Source organism: Polypterus senegalus, chromosome 11 (assembly GCF_016835505.1).
Source record: "Polypterus senegalus isolate Bchr_013 chromosome 11, ASM1683550v1, whole genome shotgun sequence".
In the NCBI taxonomy this organism is placed as follows: Eukaryota; Metazoa; Chordata; class Cladistia; order Polypteriformes; family Polypteridae; genus Polypterus; species Polypterus senegalus.
The window spans coordinates 45,407,240-45,426,122 of record NC_053164.1 but is presented as its reverse complement, the minus strand read 5'-3'; the positions used below and the strand labels follow the sequence as shown (position 1 = coordinate 45,426,122).

The following is an 18,883-nucleotide window of genomic DNA, read 5'->3' as shown; positions in this document are numbered from 1 at the left end:
GATAGCAAGCCTACCTTTTTCTAGCAACTTGAGGTGCTAGAAAAACTGCATGGTATACTAAAGTATTTATTGACAAATTGGATTATTTTATGTTAAAGAAGATGTGAAAAAAATGTATTAAAAGACTAATCCGAGAAAAATGAAGTGCTGTCAAATGAAAAGAAAAAATCCATTGTTTTTCTATGTTGCTAAATACGTAGAATCTTGGTCCTTTACAATCCACACCTTATGTCATATTGCCTTCTTGTAGCCAAAATTCCACTTCTTTCACACATGAAGAATACGTTTTACTCTATTTGCTCTGCTGCTGTGAAGTTTTAAAGAGGCTGGCTGACTAACAAGTAAGCAGCCAGATCCTATTTGCTGAAGCCATTGACTGGAAGCTTCTCAGTATGGACCACCAGTTATAAATATGAAATTACCGTACTGCAAAAAGTTATGGCCATTATTGCCACAGTACATTTAATGTGTATAATGGCACGTAACTACCATTGAAGTAACATGACATAAAATGGCTTTAATAACATATAACCTTATTGTTTATAAGAGTTCTGTGATGAAGGCACTGGGAGGAGCTAACAATGATTGTGGTTGTTATATGGGTTTAGAGAGTGGACATGAGATCAGACAGTTTTGAAATGCTTTTTTCCTTGTTTCATTGTGTAGCTAGTTATGCAGCTAACAAAATATACTGTACTATGCAATTGAAAGTAAGCTAAACTTATTTTATCTGGGTAAATCTATATACAGAAGATCTTGAAATGACAATTTCAAAGCTTTTCTGCTTCTTGTGGCAACCTTGTGCAAAGTGGTACTATTGTCACCTTGTTTCAGAAATTACTGCCTACATGTTTGCTAGTTTTTTTTTTTTTGTTGTTGTTGCTGTACTGAGAATGCTTTAGTAACCAGGAGATGACTATCTACAAATGTATGACTAAGAGAGATAGTCAAAAGTATCCCTTTGTACTGAGGCAGAACAAATAATATCACTGTGTTAAGGATCTTTCTCTGTTCTCAAGCTTTCTGTTTAAGACCTGCATATGCGAAGGCTAGTGTCCGCAAATCTTCCTGTTAAGAGCAGCAACAGCAGTAGTCTGTAGCATATCTTTGTTAATAAATCCTGTTAGAGGGACTATCCACATAGAAACTTGTCATTAGAGAGTGTCTGCCTTTCTGGGAATCTGCAGGAAATGCTTGTCGGGTGAGAAGATATGGACTAGAGCCCAAGAATCCTAGAAGTTGATTTTGGCTATTGTGAGCAGCAGCTTGAATGTGATTTATAATGGTTTGTTTTCTTCTTGTGTGATTATTTAATCTTTTTTTTTTGCCTGCATTAGCATCAGTGCTAAGTAGGTGAACTTTTTTGGGTTAGGTGGTTCTCCATGCTCTGTGTGCAGGTCCAACAGCTGCTGGTTTTAGCTCTCCAGGAACCAATAAGCCTCATTTTTGCCTTACTCAATCTAGTCTCTAGCCAATTCCAGATGTATCACTTTTTATGCCAGTGGCTTTTAATGAAAGCAATGATGTCACTTAGAAGGCTGGACTCTCAAAAGCAGCTTTTTAATTTTATTTAATAAAATATATAGCGCTCTCAAGAGAGATGAGCTCATGGAAATTTTTCAACACTTAGAGATGGGGAAAAATTCCTCTTTAACATTAATGGTACATTAACCCAAACAGAGTAAAGTCCTGTTGAATTTTTCCTGTTGCTGGCTTTTGATAATAAGACAGATCACAAGATAACACATTTTTAAAGTAGACCATATAGTGGCATGCAAAGGTGGGGGCTAAGAATGCTCTGTTTAAATATGAGGTTCATTTTCTATTGATTTTTTTTTTTTTTTGTTTTTACATCAGACAGATAAAATAGCAGGTTTGGCATTGCATTCTGCTTGAGTTAACAGTAAAAGATATACACCTTTCGCATAGCAAAAACATGAAAATAGACCCTAATCAAGTTATGACAATGTATTCTTTTAATGGCAATGAGATAAAAAAAATTGCATATGCAATTATTCTGTGTATTTTTATGTAACACCCTTCATTTTAGATTGGAAAGAGTGCTGCACAGATTGCGAAACACAAATCAAAATAGATTCTCAGAAATGATAGTGCACATGCTTAGTGTCACACACATTTAACAAGCTTAATGATTCCTTGTAATGGAGAAGTAAACTCTAAATAAAGTCTTTTCAATTACAAATTAAGTTGGGCCAGACATTTTCAGTGGCTGGTAAGCAGCAGATAATAAAGTTTAAACCAACTCAAATGAATGTATTGAAAAATAAGTAATGTTTATTCATTGTTTCCTTTTACGTTTGGCCACATCTGACATCAAAAACTGCATAAAACAATAAAAAGGATATAACTGAACAGAACCTGAGGTAGTAGCAATACTTTTTTGTACTTTGGAAATTAAAACAAAAGATAAACATTTTGGTCATATCTGACCTAGGTACATCTCAAAGCACATAAAAACAAAATAGTGCACAGTATTAGCAATAACGTTTGTGTCTCTTTTGGAGAGGAAAAAAAACAAAAAACATTTTGCTCACATCTGACCTAGGCACATTTCCAAGTGTAAAATATAAAAAAAGTGCTCAGTATTAGCAGCAAATTTTGTTTATCTTTTGAAATAAAATAAAATATTTTCGTGATAATGAATAAAAAAAGAACTATAAATGCTATTAAAGCTATCCGTGCACAAGCCCATAACAAGTGATAATAGTAACTAACATGAATACAATGTCTAATGCACACTGAAGGAACATAGGCTCATTTTAAATCACCCCATATGTGATTAGCATTTCCTTTTTTGTAAACAAAAGGGAGCGGTACGTATACATTGTCATTTGGAGTTTGAGGTGCTGTGACGGTATATACTGTAGAGGCTGAGAGTCCTAGCTACATATTTTATTTATTTATTTAAAAAACATACCATTTCAAATTTGAAATTGACAAATCAACAAGTATAATAACAATTCTTTATGTACTGTAGTACTTTACAACTTCACGCAGGAGGGACCCAGGATGCAAACCCCCAATCTCCTAATTGTGATGCTATCATTACGCTACCTGCATAGGTGTACTGTACTGCATAATATTGTGCTTGATAGTTTAAATTTACTAACACAGAATTTCTGAAATTGAAGAACATTACACATTAATAATGAGCTCTACATTCTACAAAATAGTTATGTAGTCCAACAAAGAATCATTGATTAATTTGATTGAATGTTAAAGAAAATTCCAAACTTTTTGCTTGTTTTGTTCCCATGCAGTCTTTTTAATTCATTCTTTTCTCTGAGTGTTGATGGCTGATTGTTGTCCTTGTAATAGCCATGATTCCGCAGCATCGAAGTATGTGAGTGGAGGTCCAACCAAATACATGAAGAAAATTGCAGAGTCTGTAGTTAGCAGTAACAAGGATCTCATTAGAGCAACAATTGGATTAATTTGTGAAAATCCATGTTTGCACTCACTTGATAAAATTGAAATACACCTAAGACTCAGCACACAATTGATTATATAATCATTTAGTATGTAGTCAATGCAACGACCTGCTATCCCAGCTGAGTTGTTGATACAACATACCGGCACAAAAAAAAAAAACGCTTTATCAGACTATTACCAGCACTTCTAAATACACAACAACACACAACATTGTGGGTTGAATGTTGGTAGGCTATGCATTCATGGTGTGTACTACTATATGAATTTTTGAAGGCTTGCCAAATGTGTTTTTGTCTGCGTTTCTGGTGGAACCATGGGCTGGGTCTCTTGGAGGTCGCTTCTGGTACGCATGTGGCCTGCCTGTTGATATTTGAATAGGTCTACTCTAAAGTAACAAAAATCTGGACAAATTAAATTTGAAAATCCATGTAATCATATTGATGTGCTTTTATGAGTCGAATTAAATCGAGCATTTATGAAGTGCTTTAGAGGAGATTTCAAAATATTGAGTTATATATCGTGAAATAACCTAAAAATTCACAAAATTATTTTTAGGCCATAAAGCCTTGCCTAAGCTGAAAATATTGTTTTTCATGTTGAAATTCATTTTTTATTTTATTGGTTATGTTAATTGATATTGTACATGAAATATATGCTCTTTTATATCTCAACAATGTGTTAGTTATTCTAATAAAGTCGTGCAGAACCTCAGGCCCCACCCTCCACCATATATTGTGAGCTGGGGGGCTGATTGCACCCCTAGAGGATACAGACGCTCCTGGGAAAACCCCTCCTAAAAACGCTGACAGACTACCTTCACATTGCTCCCTTACTTGTGGCTGCTTTGTCGCACAATATGCTTCCCACGCGGTACTTTGCAAGCCTGAACAGCACCTGTCAGTTTTGAATTGTTTTGCATCTCTCTCTCTGTCTGACATTTTCTGCTCCTTATGCGCGCTCCTTTTGAAGAGGAAGATATGTTTGCATACTTTTAATTCTGAGACAAAACTGTCTCAACTGTCAAGGAGCACATTTAAACTTTTGAAAGAGACATATTTTTGTTTGCAGTGTTTGAATAAAGTTCCTCTGTGCAACCCTGGTTGCACAGATGGATGCCGAAGCGTTGTTTCAAATCGCTCAGAATGTTCCGCTTCCTCACGACCCAGAGGATCATCCGATTTCCGCCCTTTCTGATAATTCTAAGGATGTGCTGATGAAGATGGGTCCTTCCGATGACCCAGAAATGTTTCTTTTAGCTTTTGAGCATGTGGCAACTTTGTTGGGATGGTACAAACGAAACTGGGCCATTATCGTCAACCCTTTTTGTCTGGGGATGCCTTACGGAATGTGCCTCGCGATAAACTCGGCGATTGTGATTTCCTGAAGCGGCGGAACTGGTTGCGGTCGGGGAAGATCTCAAGCCCCAATTACATATTGAACCTGATCTCTCCAGCGAGACCGAAGAAGACACCCCCAATTTCCCAGAGTGGCAGGTTGGCCCATCTACAACTTCTCAACTTGCAAATGCCTCCAAGCAGTTTGATTTTGTTTGCTTGCAGCATGCTGGTAGCTCATTAGAATATACATTTAAACAGGCTTGCTCTGCTAGTGACTCTTATTACCAAGAGCGTGAAACCGGGGATTTGAAAACCCTGCACTTTCTAGAAAAAGACAGCTGCCTTTTCAGAGTGATTTCAGATCATTTAATGGGAGAATTTTTTGAACAACTGGTTGTACCTGAAGTACATAGGGCCATTCTTTTGCAGTTAGCCCACTCTCACATCTTGAGAGGGCACCTGGAGCCTGATAAGACCAAAGATCATTTATCAAAATGATTTTATTGGCTGAATATGGGAAAAGATTTTGAGCGATTCTGTACTTCATGTCCTGATTGCCAGATCGTCTCCGCTTATAAACCTCCTCGGGCTCCCCTTTGTCCTGTGCCTATTCTAGAAGTCCCCTTTCAGCGGATGGGATTAGATATTGTAGGTCTTCTTCCTAAGAGTAAAAACGGGGATCAATATATGCTGGTGTTGGTAGACTATGCAACACAATATCCAGAAGTGGCTGCTTTGAAAAAGGACAATTCCTCCACTGTAGCCAAAGCTCTGTGAGATTTTTACTAGTATTGACATCCCTAGAGAAATTTTAACTGATCAGAGCACACCTTTTACTTCTTACGTGATGAAACAATTGTGTGACTGCCTTGCTATTAAGAAATTAAGTACCACTGTTTACCATCCACAGACGAATGGTTTGACTGACCGATTTAACAAGACTTTAAAACAGATGATCAGGCAAGTCGCTCATGATGATCTGACATCTTGGGACTCTGTCCTGCCTTTTGTTATGTTTGCAGTGCGGGAATCGCCACAGGCATCCACTGGCTTGAGTCCTTTCGAATTATTTGGCAGGCACCTTCCAGGCATCCTGCATGTTGTATGAGAGGAATGGTTAGGAATTGAGACAACAGCTCATGGAGCAAGCTTTGCAGATCAGGTAATTTCGTTGCAAGATAGAATGTCTAAGCTTTCTTCTATCACGGTGGAGCATCAGCGACGTGAGCAGCAGACTCAGAAACGTCTTTACGGTAGGCACTGTAAGCTCTGTGAATTCAAACCTGGTGATTGTGTTTTGGTACTGATTCCGTCTGACCCGCACAAATTCCTAGCTATATGGCAGGGTCCTGCCATTATTGAGGAGCATATGGGACCAGTGAATTACGGTTAGAAATAAAGTTAGAATACCAGGCCGCCGCAAACCATTCCAGATTTTACATGTTAATCTCTTGAATGAGTGGCATGACCTGCAGGGTGTTTACACTTCCTTGGCTGCTGTCTCCCAGACCGATGTTGCTATTGGTGACGATTTGACCGACTCACAAAAGACAGAATTGTTATCTTTAATTGAACTGAACACTTATGTTTTTCGGACTTGCCAGGCGTGACTAACATTGCTGGACACAAAATCGCTACTGAACCTGGTGTTCGAGTGCAGATGCGGCCATTTCGGATCCCGGAAGCATGACGGAATATTGTACGCGAGTAAGTTAAGAAGATGCTGCCATTGGGTGTAATTCGTGAAAGTCAAAGTGATTGGTGTAGTCCAGTCGTATTAGTCCCAAAGCAAGATGGTTCGCTTCTGTATCAATTTCAGGAGCTTGAATAAGGTCTCTAAATTTGATGCTTATCCAATGCCCCGTGTTGACAAGCTGTTGGAAAAACTGGGTCAGGCATACTATATCTCCACGCTAGATCTCGCAAAAGGTTACTGGCAGGTGCCTTTTGAGGCTGGCAGTTGTGAGAAAACAGCATTTGCGAATCCTGGCGGACTTTATGAATTTACGAGACTCCCATTTGGTCTTCATGGGGCACGTCTAACCTTCCAGTGTATGATGGATTAGATCTTGCATCCTCATTCTGAATATTCCGGGGCATACCTCGATGATGTCGTGATTTTCAGCAATGATTGGCATACGCATTTAGAATGTCTTCAGGCTGTCCTTGACAGCTTGAGACATGCTGACTTGACAGCTAACCCTAAGAAGTGTAAATTGGGTATGTCTGAGACTCATTATTTGGGTTATTCCATGGGCAGGGGTTTACTTTGGCCACAGTTTAGAAAAGTGGAAGAGATGCTTGCTTACCCACATCCAAAAACACAGAAACAGGTACGCGCTTTTCTTGATCTTGCTGGTTATTACAGGAGATTCATCCTCTGACTTTGCAAACAGGGCTGCTCCTCTTTCTGAAGTTACTAGAGGCTGGAAAAAACACCCTATTTTATGGACAGAAATTTGTGAACATTCCTTTTGTGATTTGAAAACTTCTTTGTCTTCTTATCCGGTTTTGCAGAATCCCGACTTCTATAAGGATTTTGTTCTACAGACGGACACAAGTGCATTTGTTGTAGGCGCCGTTTTGTCCCAGGTTTTTGATGGGGAAGAGCACCCTATCACATATTTAAGTAGAAAATTGCTTCCTACGGAACACAATAATTCGACTATTGAGAAAGAGTGCTTGGTGATTTAAATGGGCTGTGCAAGTGATTCATTAGTATTTATGGGGTCAAAATTTCACATTAGTGACTGATCACGCTGCAGTTCAGTGGTTATACCATCAGAAAGATACAAATTCTCGTCTCATGAGATGGATTTTTGGGCTTGCAACCTTACAGTTTTACAGTCGGGCATCGACCTGGCTCTGAACATGTTAATGCCGATGTCGTGTCACGCCTGTTTAAACCTGGTTTGGAGAGTTGCTTGATTCACGAAAATGTGAATAAAGCTGACGGAGGGGGTGCGAGCAGGGGGGCTGATCATACTCCTACAGTATGCAGACACTCCTGGGAAAACCCCTCCTAAAAGCGCTGACAGACTACCTTCACATTGCTCCCTTACTTGCGGCTGCTTTGTCGCCTAATTTGCTTCCCACGCGGTACTCCGAATACATAAAAGCCTGAACAGCACCTGTCAGTTTTGAATTGTTTTGCTTATCTCTCTCTCTCTCTTTCTCTCTGTGACATTCTCTGCTCCTGACACTCACTCCTTTGAAGAGGAAGATACGTTTGCATACTTTTAGTTGTGAGACGAAACTGTCTCACCTGTCAAGGAGCACGTTTAAACTTTTGAAAGAGACATGTTTGTTTGCAGTGTTTGAATAAAGTTCCTGTCTCTACAACCTCCTCAGTTTCTGTGCAAATCTGTGACTTAAGTATGACAATATATTTTTTTTAATAAATAAGGTCAATCAAGATTGGTTTATTTAGCTTGGTACACTTATTTTTGCTGTTCACACTCTGTTCCCTACTTAGTAGTATTTACATTTAGGGGAGCATTACAAGGAGGACACCATCGGAAGAAGCTGATTAACTACAGCAACAGCTACTCCCTGAGTATGACAGCCATTAGAGCGACTAGACCAATAAAAGGAGTACACACCTACAAAGATCTGGCCAGTCTTAGGGGTGCACACCTCAGAGAGTGCCGCCACTGAGATGCAGAGTTTATGCAGCGACTCTGACAGCAGAGGAAGATGATCATCATTCAGGCGAGACAAGATGTTCCACGTGCCTACCTGGATGAGCCACCTCAAATTGGGACCCGAGTGCTGTCATGCAGTGGGCAATGCCTCAGCACCACACCAGTTCTGATCCCTGACAGGCCTCACCCCATTGGCTCTACAACAGTTTTGACTGTTTCATAGATGGGTCACCTGAGGGCTTTCCCCTCATCCCCTTCATAATGCGAGCAGCCTTCCTATGGGCGGCTACAGCAGAGCTACTCCCACGGAGAGCAGAAAGGAGTCCTTACAGATGAGATTGCAGTTGTGACCCACTGGGCTGGCTACTTCAATCAGCTGTTTAAATTTGATCCTCCGGCTAGGACGTTGGATATCTCTGTGTCCACGGTTCTTGAGGCTGATCCTGCACTTAGCTGTGAACCACCCACTCACTACGATTGCACAGGTGTTGAACCAGCTGTGGGAAAGGAAGGCTGCAGGGATCTGTGGTATCCAGTGTGAACTTCTCCAGGCTGGTGTTAAGATGGTCCTCCTGGCATTGCAATCTATCTTTGCTTCCATTTGGGAGACTGGCATCATCCCAACTGACTGGAAAGGGAAAGGTGATCACCTGGATTGTGGCAACTACGGGGGGATAACACTGCTCTCAGTGCCGGGTAAGGTCCTTGCAATCTTCTCCCCCTATAGGATTTGTGATCACTTTCTTACCTACCAGCGACCGGAGCAGTCTAGTTTTATGCTTAAGAAGTCTACCATTGACTGCATTCTGGCACTGAGGGTTCTTGTGGAAGGCAAACACAAATATCGGCAGAGTTTCTTTTCAGGTTTTGTCGATTTTCGTAAAGCGTTAAACTCAGTTGATCGAGCTGCCTTGTGGAACTTCCTGAGACTTCGCGGGAATCCCTCAAGGTTGCTAGATATCATGGCCGGCCTGTACACTGGTACTGTGAGTGCTGTGCAGAGTTGAGGCAGAACCCTTGCGTTTTTCCCAGTTTATTCTGGGGTTCATCAGGGAGGGGTGTGTTGTTGCTCCTACTCTCTTCAATGCTTGCATGGACTGGATGTTTGGCGATGTCATGGGGTCCAGCGGCTATGGGGCATCTGTTGGTGAAGAAAGATTCACGGATCTTGACTTTGCCAGCGAAGCTATGATCTGTGCTGAGTCAAGGGTAGCTTTGATCTAGGCTGTCAAGAGACTGAGTGAGGAGTCAGTGTCTCGGCTTGCGAGGGTCCTGGATGAAAACCAAGATCCAGGCCTTTAATGGCCTCATGGGCACAGCCATCACCAGTGTGTCTGTCTGCAAAAAGAGTGTTGACCTTGTCAAGAGGCTTACTTACCTCGGCAGTGACATTCATGTCTCTGGTGACTGTTCCTATGAAGTCAGTAGACGGATTGGGACAGCACAGGGGGTCATGAAGTTGCTGGAAAGAGGTGTGTGGCGCTCCCAATATCTATACAAAAGGATGAAGGTCCAAGTCTTCAGAGTCCTTGTGCTTCCTGTTGTGTTATATGGTTGTGAGACATAGACACTATTCAGTGACCTGAGAAGAAGACTGGACTGGACTTTGGTACTGTGTCTGTTCGGAGGATTCTTGGGTACCGCTGGTTTGACTTTGTGTCGAATGAGTGGTTGCTCATGGAGTCTTGAATGAGGCATAATACTTGCATTGTGAGGGAGTGTCAGTTACGGCACTATGGCTGTGTGGCTCAGTTCCCTGAGGGTGATGCTGCTCGCAGGATCTTCATTGTTGAGGACCCGAGTGTCTGGACCAAGCCAAGGGGATACCCACGTAACACCTAGCTGTGGCAGATAAAGGGTCATTTCCGGAGGGTGGGACTGAACCGCATGTCTGCCTGGGGGGTTGCCAACCAGGATTCTGAGCTGTTTCATTGTGTGGTGAGTGCAGCACCGCGCTGTACCAGTGCATGCTCCCCAACCTGACCTGACCTGTCCTGGAGCATTACACATTAATGCGTATGTTAATTTTGAATACCTTTTAAGAGATTGTCAGAATATGAATATACTTCTGGATAATATGTTGAATTTCATTGTTTTTTCTTTGAATATTTATCAGTAGGAATAATGGCAGGACACATTTAAATAGAAACAATTTTCTCTTGCCTAGAAAACAATTTTACGTAACTTTGCAAGTGATGCTGAACCTTTGAACATTTCTGAGGAATAAAGAATAACAAACGGCCACAATTTTGAATTTAGTGTGTTCAAGTCACCAATCAGAACTAAATGATAATATTATCCATTTTTAAACACTAAGGGCAAGCATTGACTTGAGTTTGGATTTTGTAAAGTAATATAATTTACACAAATTTTGGGTTTAATATTTGATATTTTTGCCTCAAAGGATGAAAAGCCACCTCTTATGTGAGCTGTAAATAGTGGCACATATTGTTTAAGTAAAATAAAGCAACAGATTAAGCCTTAACTAGTTAGTTATTTTCCGTCTCACTAACTCCAGTTTCAGGAAGTTAGCAGATGTGAAACATTGTACTCAGTAACAGGGTGGTTTACTTTATGAAGTGTTATTTAGAGTATTTCACTTTTTTAATTTTCTGATATAGAAACCTTTCAGTTTCTAAAGGAAGAGCCACTGATTTTTGTTCTTCACAGGTTAATGTAATACTTGCACACAATAGGACTGAGCAGTCACTCAGCAGACATCATTGTGGCTGTGGCTTTGCCAGCACCTTATGCAGTGTGGCTGTTGACATTCTGAACAGACTGTGATATTTTTCTGATTATAAATCTGTATTTGTATTGGAAATAAGTCTTACAAGAACTATATCATTTGTAAAAAAAACTTTGGGATGGATGCTTTGAAAAAAGTCCAGGAGCAGTATTGATAGTTAAAATTCTAATTTAATAGCATCCTTAAAGAAAAGCTTGCCTTGTTCTACCATTGTGCACTTTTTTGCATTGTAGTGCAAGATTGTAAAATATTAGTTAAGTTCTAAAAAGGCACCCAGCTGGGAGATTGAAAAGTCTACTGAATAAATTATTTTGCTGGTATATTTGTTTTGCTTTGAATGAGTAATTTGTCCTGATTTGTGCAGTTTCATCAGAAAATTCAGGCTGAAGCTGAGATTTGAAGTCACAGATCTGTTCAATTTGGGTGAGGCTGTATTATTTTCCAAGGACAGGTGGCTAAATCCAAAAGGCCCAGTCCTTCTGCAGAGATCCTAAGTAATGGAGTATTTTATCATAAGAACACAGCCAGGCTGTTTCCATTAAGACATTTGGTATTCTATTAATCTTTTTTTTCTACTTTTAAAATGTTCAGCTCCCACATACTTTAGATCTACAAAGTAAAAACTAAACCTGGAGAAAATACATACAAAATCCCTTTCCAGAAGTATTTTTTTTTCTTTTTTTAAGCTTTACATGTCTGAAATGCTGCCACATTTGAAACTGTGAGACAATATTATATCAATCCCATTATACTTTTTTGGTGTAAGTGAAAAATCACATATCACAAATCACAATCACCAAATCAACGAAAGAATAAAGTTTATTTCTCTTACTAACGGTCAGTAAACTTTTATATTGTGTGCTTGTATGTGGGAACCTTCCAGGTGTAACACACACAATTCCATAATTCTTCAACTTAGAACACCAACACATTAAAGGACTTATCACAGTCACACAATGAACTAATTTGGGTGAATAAACTGACATTTCACTGCTTTATGTCCCCCTTAACTTTAGTCATTGGGCAATACTGCTTATTAGAGTTGAATATGGAGGAAGAAAAACTTAAGCACAGAGAGCACTAAGTCATTGTGAACTGGAGAATTAGTATGCCAACTTGATTACAAGGCTGTTTTTAAGGGAATGTCTTGTGACTCCAGAACTCTGCTCGCTGGTAAAATGGAGGCAAAGGCTGTAGTGTGCCAATTGTTTTTAGTGTTGTCCATAATTTAATTAAGTTAACTTGCCACTTTTGAGTAATTAATGCTGCCATATATATATATAATGTATATGTGTGTGTGTGTATGTATAACTTTGAAGTGTTCTTATTAAAGGGATTCACTGGTCTTTTTTTGTAGCCTCAATGATGTTCTTTGGATCAGTTTGCATGAAAGGTGTAATTGGTTTTTGCATGAGTGCTTACCTGGAATATGCTGTGTCTTCTAGGCATACACCAGCCAGTTTGTGGCTCTGATTATGTTTGCATTATTAATGTGCGATGACCGGATCTCAATGCAAGCCAGGCGTAAAGAGATAATCCAAGGTCTGCGTATATTGCCAGGTAAGCATGAACAGATATGAGGAATCTAATTGTAAAGCATGGGTTATTTGAGGGGCGATTACATGACTCTCTCTTTTTCTTCCCATTCCTGAAGCTGGTGGTGTTTGTGGAAAATATTTAATAAAAAAAAAAAAAAAGATGAAATGAGCTGGACACACGTGTTTGTCAGACTGCCAAGATACACATGAAAAATTAAACACACAAAGTTTATTTCTTTTTTAATTAAAAATAAACATCGGCTTTAGATAAGTTACCAGATCTCATGTGATAAAATATTACAATAAAAAAGATTTTATTTTTGCAACGTTTCATTAAACATATTTGCGTAAAAAGCAAATGCACCAGTTTATACTTGTGATTTGCAGTATTTTTATGATTTTATTACAGATTTGATCAAAGAAGTCCTTGGTTTGGATGATGAGATTCAGAAATTGGCAACTGAATTGTATCAGCAGAAATCTGTCCTTATTATGGGCAGAGGCTATCATTATTCTACCTGCCTCGAAGGTGCACTGGTATGTTGGAATGTTCTGTTTGTATAGTTTACTTTTTTCAAATTAAACAAAACGTCTATCTTTTCTGAATACATGTTTCACTGGTGGCTTTGGTTTGTGTCTTTTCCAGAAAATCAAAGAGATTACCTACATGCACTCAGAAGGGATTCTGGCTGGGGAACTAAAGCATGGGCCATTAGCACTTGTTGATAAATTGATGCCAGTCATAATGATCATCATGAGGGACAACACCTACACAAAGTGTCAGAATGCACTACAACAAGTTGTGGCCCGCCAGGTAATGAATTAAATGGGCAGAAGTTGGACCCTTAAATTTTTCATCAGTACAGGTTGAGTGAGCTGTTAAGTGGTAATTAATCTGTGACACTTTATATTTTTACTCAATAGGGTCGCCCTATTGTCATCTGTGATAAGGAGGATTATGAGACTATTAAAAATTCGACTCGAACCATTAAAGTACCACACTGTGTGGATTGTCTACAGGGAATTCTCAGCGTTATCCCCTTGCAGCTGTTGTCCTTCCATCTTGCTGTATTACGTGGTTATGATGTGAGTTCCTTTCCCAAAAAGTCTTTTTCACCAATTTTCCTTGGCATGAGCTTAGGTATCTGTAGGTTCAAGAGCCTTTCTTCCAATGGCATCTGGTTTCTCTTAACATTCACCTCATACCTGGTACATTTTTAAGCATTATATTGACCACCCTCACTACCTCTTTCAGAAGCTGCATCCCTCCATTCACAACCCTATTCACTCATGAATGACTGCATGTGTCCAATCTGTTGTGATCTTGCTAGGATGTCAGTCATTCAATTCCCAAAACTTTGAGCTGCTTTCAAATTATTTGCAATAATCTAGATGGACCAACTGCTATATCTTGCTTTAGACATCTTCAGTACTTTCATGGCCTCCTCTTTGAGGAATTTGCCTATGGCTAGCTAGGTCCTACAGTTTTCTTTTTAGTCATTAAAGTATAATGTTATGTTCCCATTATTCAAGCAATTCAAAACAAATATTATGTTGTTTTTGCTGTCTGGTCTATGTTTCTGAATGCATTCCTTTTTTTCCTGCCTCATTCTGACACTCATAATCTTCTTTCTCTTCTACTAATTATGGATGCTCCAATTGGGTTTTTTAGGGCAGATAGTGATCACTGATTTCTTGTTACTAGAACTGGCCAATTTTTGATACCTGTTTTGACTAGTTTTCTTTGTCCTTTCAAATGTTTATTTACTTATTTATTTATTTATTTTACACTACGCTCCTGCATAAACAGCTGTGTAGAAGCCAAAAATACACAAAATGTTTATCAATAATACACATAACAAAAAAAATGCTTCTCCTAATTACAAGCTACAATTTGGAATTTTCATACTGTAAAATATCAAGAATATACAAGACTAACACGCTTAACAAAGTTACACTTAAAATTAACAAATTTCTCTTAAAGCTATCAAGCCTATTGTTTAGTAAATAATAAGGAAAAATTCTTCTTTATCTATTCTTTTTCTAATCAAAAATGTGAGCTGCTGAACTAAACACAAGCCCACTAACTGTCCACACTCAGACAAGGAGAGTCAGTTTTAAATACAGCGCAAAATGAAAATGTTATTCTCTTCTAAATTCTGCCAAAGACACATTTTTCTTTTTTTACACTTCAAATTTAAATGGACAAAATCAATGTAATCAGGTACAGTTTTATATTTTGAAGTATAGTGCACCTTCTCAGTGAAAACAGAAATTAGCGTATTTTTCGTTCCTTAAGATGCACCTGACCCTTAGACGCACCTAGTCTTAGAGGAGAAAAACAAGAAAAAAAATATTCTGAACCAAATGGTGTACTAATATATTTAATAAAATATAGCAGAATAATATTTCAACCATGTCAACAGCTGTATTAAGAACCATCATTACTGTCTTTAACAAATGATGAGAGACTTTAAGGTTCAAGTACTCTTCCAGTTCTGGAAACCCCAAAAACTCCTCATTGCCAGTGTCAGAATTTATGAAGCTCAGTTGCTCACAATCACTTTGCAGGAGCATGTACCTATCATGCGGCATAACCTGTCCAAAGCCACCAGGGGACAAAGTACGTTTGGACCAATGCTCCCTGAAGTTATATTGCCAGTCTAGTCCCATCTCTATTTGTAATGCCACAAAGCCCTTTATCTCGTCTTTTGTTGTGGGTTTCCACTTTGAAAAACGAGAATGTGGTGCAAGCGCAGCCCGCGATTCAAAAAATTGCTCTGCAACCTGTTTGTCTCGTCTGACAATACCTGAAGGTATTCCTCCCACACGAACCTTGCCGTAGGCACATCAGCTGTGCAAATGCGCTCAGCTCGGGAGCCATCGGTTGGTGTTCAATCAGCTGATGCCAGCTCCTCACTCTCTTGCTCGATCTCCTGATCACTCTCAACAAAATCAGATTCTTAAAAATTAGAGTCAGACTGAGCGGTAATGCGCAAACATTGTCCGCTGTGTATTTTGTTTTCTGCACTTGCTTCGCTCCCTCGTGAGATATCGATGCCATCTTGCCTTTGTGTACATTAGTGTACATTTCATAATTCACACACACTCAAGGATTAGATGCGAGTCAGCGAGTCTGACATTCTTCCAAGCAGAGAGGGAATGCCTGTAACATAACAGTCAGTTTTGTTGCCATTAAAAGCCAATTCAATACATGACATGCAGTTTGCGCACTGATTCTAAGGGTATTTTTTTGTATGCACACACTTACCTCTAAACTCAACTACAATTAATGTAGCCACTATATTTTTGAGAACAATAAATATTAATACAAACTGTAATAAATTTGGAGTTTGCATGTAGAATGAACAAGTTTGCAATGCTAAATTGTCCCTCTATGACTGGCCCAAAAATGATTGTTTCTGGCTTTGTGACCATTGCCGTCAGATTAGACTCATCTTATTGCAGTGTAGTGAGGAACTATGTGGGTTCAAAAAACAGATGGTTGACATCCTTGCTGGCGCCTCTTGCTAGAAGAATAAGATGTTGATTTTCCCAAAACTCTGCACAGGTGCTTTGTCTGAACATCCTTTTTAGGTTTTCTGGAACATGACTATTTTTTAATTGTTTCTTGCTTCTGTGTGTGTTAAATGTAGCAATTTTATTTTTCTTTCTGCAGGTTGACTGCCCACGGAATTTGGCCAAATCTGTAACAGTGGAGTGAAAACTAGATTTTTTTTTTTTGTTTGTTTGTTTTTTTTTTACAAACAAATCAGTAATTCTGAATGGCATCAAACAAGGAACATATTCCTTATTTTGTATTTTATTCAGACATTCTCATACAGAACACCCATAGACCCTTCTGCTCCTCTGAGTATCTCATTTTTCTCTGCTCAACTTTATTTTCCTTGACAACCTGCAGAAAATGTATTTTGAGGTGATGGTTTCTCCTGTACTGACAGCTTTTTTTTGTTTTCTTTTTGTTGTACAAAATTGAAATACCACACCTGTAGAAGTTAAACTTGTTGTTCAGGTAATGTGTAATTCTGGAATGGTAGAAAGCCTTTAATTCTAGATGTTTGCCTAAATTCAAAATCTAAACTGTCTGTAAAATCTGAGCTATTCTATGCAGAGCTAAAAAGTTTGCAGATAAAAAAAATTCCATTGGCCAGTTTGGCCATTTGTAATGGACGTGCACTTGTGTAAGTAAACGGCAGTGTGATCGATTTTAAAACCTATTTCAATGTCCTAGAGGAAGCTTTCAGTCACCCGTGCCTTTTTTTTTTTACTTGTTACATTTGTGTAAAGAATGAAGGATTTCTGTGTATTTTTATATATCAGGAGCAGGCTGTTAACATTTTCTTTTTGTATTTTTTTAAATCTGACTTTTGGGACCATTGGATTAGATGTTTTTGTTTAATATTGCAGGACATAGTGAGAGTCTCCTTGCAAAACAGGTGAGCAGTTCAGCTCAGTTTTGAATGACCCCTAGAGACGTACAGGACATTTTAATTGTGCATCTTCTTAACTTCAGTGTTTCCACAGTGCCTCTACACAATTTATTCATTGTCATTTCTGTCAAAAACAAAAAGAAAACTGGCACTTTTACACTTGGAAATCACTTTACACTCCTAGTAGAAAAATGACACTAAAAAGGGGCAACTCAGTTGAGCATAAATATGTGCATTATTAGAAATTCTATGCAATCCAAGGCATGTTCATCATGCAAAAAATATTATACTGCTCAGCTGAGAATGAATTTAGACGTTTTCCATGTGCATAGTCTTCAATAAGTATTTAATCATTATGCCACCTTCATTGAGGATTGTTTTCATATCAGTTTTAAAATTGAAATGAAGTTAAAAGGCTTGTAGCCATAATAGATGCTAATATGCCTAATTTTTAGCAATATTTATTGTTCATAAATTTTACCAAGTCTAGCTTTTATTTATCAGGTTTCGTCCAAAAGGGCAGCCTTTTCTAGTTATTTGTGAGGAAAAAAGTACTCTCAAAATAGCTTTTCACATCATCTGTGTTTTTGTGTATTTCTGTCGTTTGCCTTTGTTTCCAGTCAAAGCCATTATGAGCTCACCTCTAAAAGCAATAGTCTTTCTTTTGTACTTTTGCCTGTAAGCATTATTTATTATGTAAATGTATGGTACTCATGTCTTGCTTGGGTTGAAGGAGCGATCACAGATATTTGAATTGGTAATATATATATTTTTTAAAGTGCAATAGGTGTTGTTTAAAGATTTGTTTCCAACTTCTGCATACCTGGTAACTAAAGGACAAAATTGTTGAAGTATCCAGAATCCATTGTGTGTTATCTGCCATTGAAGGTGCTCATCAAGTTTTGGACTTTATTGCTTGTGAAGGCTGCTGTCCCGATTTGCTTTGCTGATCATAAACACGGCTCTTACACCACTGAAGGCTGGTTGGCTTTAGTAGGTCTGCTGTGTCTCTTAACACCCCACAATGTAATTATTTGTGACCATTTAGCTCTTGGCCAACATTCCACTTCTGCTGTTGGACATAAACTGAATCCTGTTTTGTGCTTTTGTTCTCCTTCTCTGTCAATTGAAACTTCCGAACCCTAAGTGGAGATGAGGATTATTTGTTGTTCTGGATGCATGCTGGAGGCATGTACATGCTTATTGATAGAGTGTGTGCATGCATATATCATTGTGTAATGCACTGGGGTATATTTGTTTGGCACACTATTGGGTTTGTACCAGCAATTGTGTCAAAACTGGAACTTTGAATGTATAATCCCAGTGCTCATGTTTTCTAGTATGCTCCATCTCTAACTTCTAGTCTTTTTCCTGTTTTGTTTATACCCCAGTAATATAAAAGGAAATAAGTTGTATGTTTTTGTGATGACGTTAAGAACTGTAAAACATGCATTTATGAATAAATAGAAGTATCTTAAGTATGTTTGTGTCTGTCTATTTCACATCCTCTTTGACAGCAGAAGAAGATTGAAAGTACTTTAATGGTGGTCTTATAGCTTGTTTGTAATTAGATGACCTGAGGCATGGGCCCATTTTCAGGTTTAATGGGCATGGGCCCATTTTTGAGGATTGATGCATCCCATCATGACTGACATCTTTCATTAAGGCACTTCAGTTAATAATACTTGTTCATTTGAAATATCAGAGATCA

General features: G+C 38.7%; 1 protein-coding gene across 2 annotated transcripts in view; it reads left to right on the top strand.

The window, feature by feature from the left end:
* Positions 1 to 18,653, top strand: part of gfpt1 (glutamine--fructose-6-phosphate transaminase 1) — a 60,978-nt gene extending 42,325 nt beyond the window's left edge. For both annotated transcript variants that reach the window (XM_039768490.1, XM_039768489.1), the window contains exons 15-19: positions 12,629 to 12,743; positions 13,131 to 13,258; positions 13,368 to 13,535; positions 13,646 to 13,807; positions 16,401 to 18,653. In XM_039768490.1, coding sequence (XP_039624424.1) covers positions 12,629 to 12,743; positions 13,131 to 13,258; positions 13,368 to 13,535; positions 13,646 to 13,807; positions 16,401 to 16,445 — 618 coding nt within the window. In that variant the 3' untranslated portion in view covers positions 16,446 to 18,653. The remainder of the gene's footprint in view (positions 1 to 12,628; positions 12,744 to 13,130; positions 13,259 to 13,367; positions 13,536 to 13,645; positions 13,808 to 16,400) is intronic.
* The last annotated feature ends 230 nt before the right edge of the window (positions 18,654 to 18,883 follow it).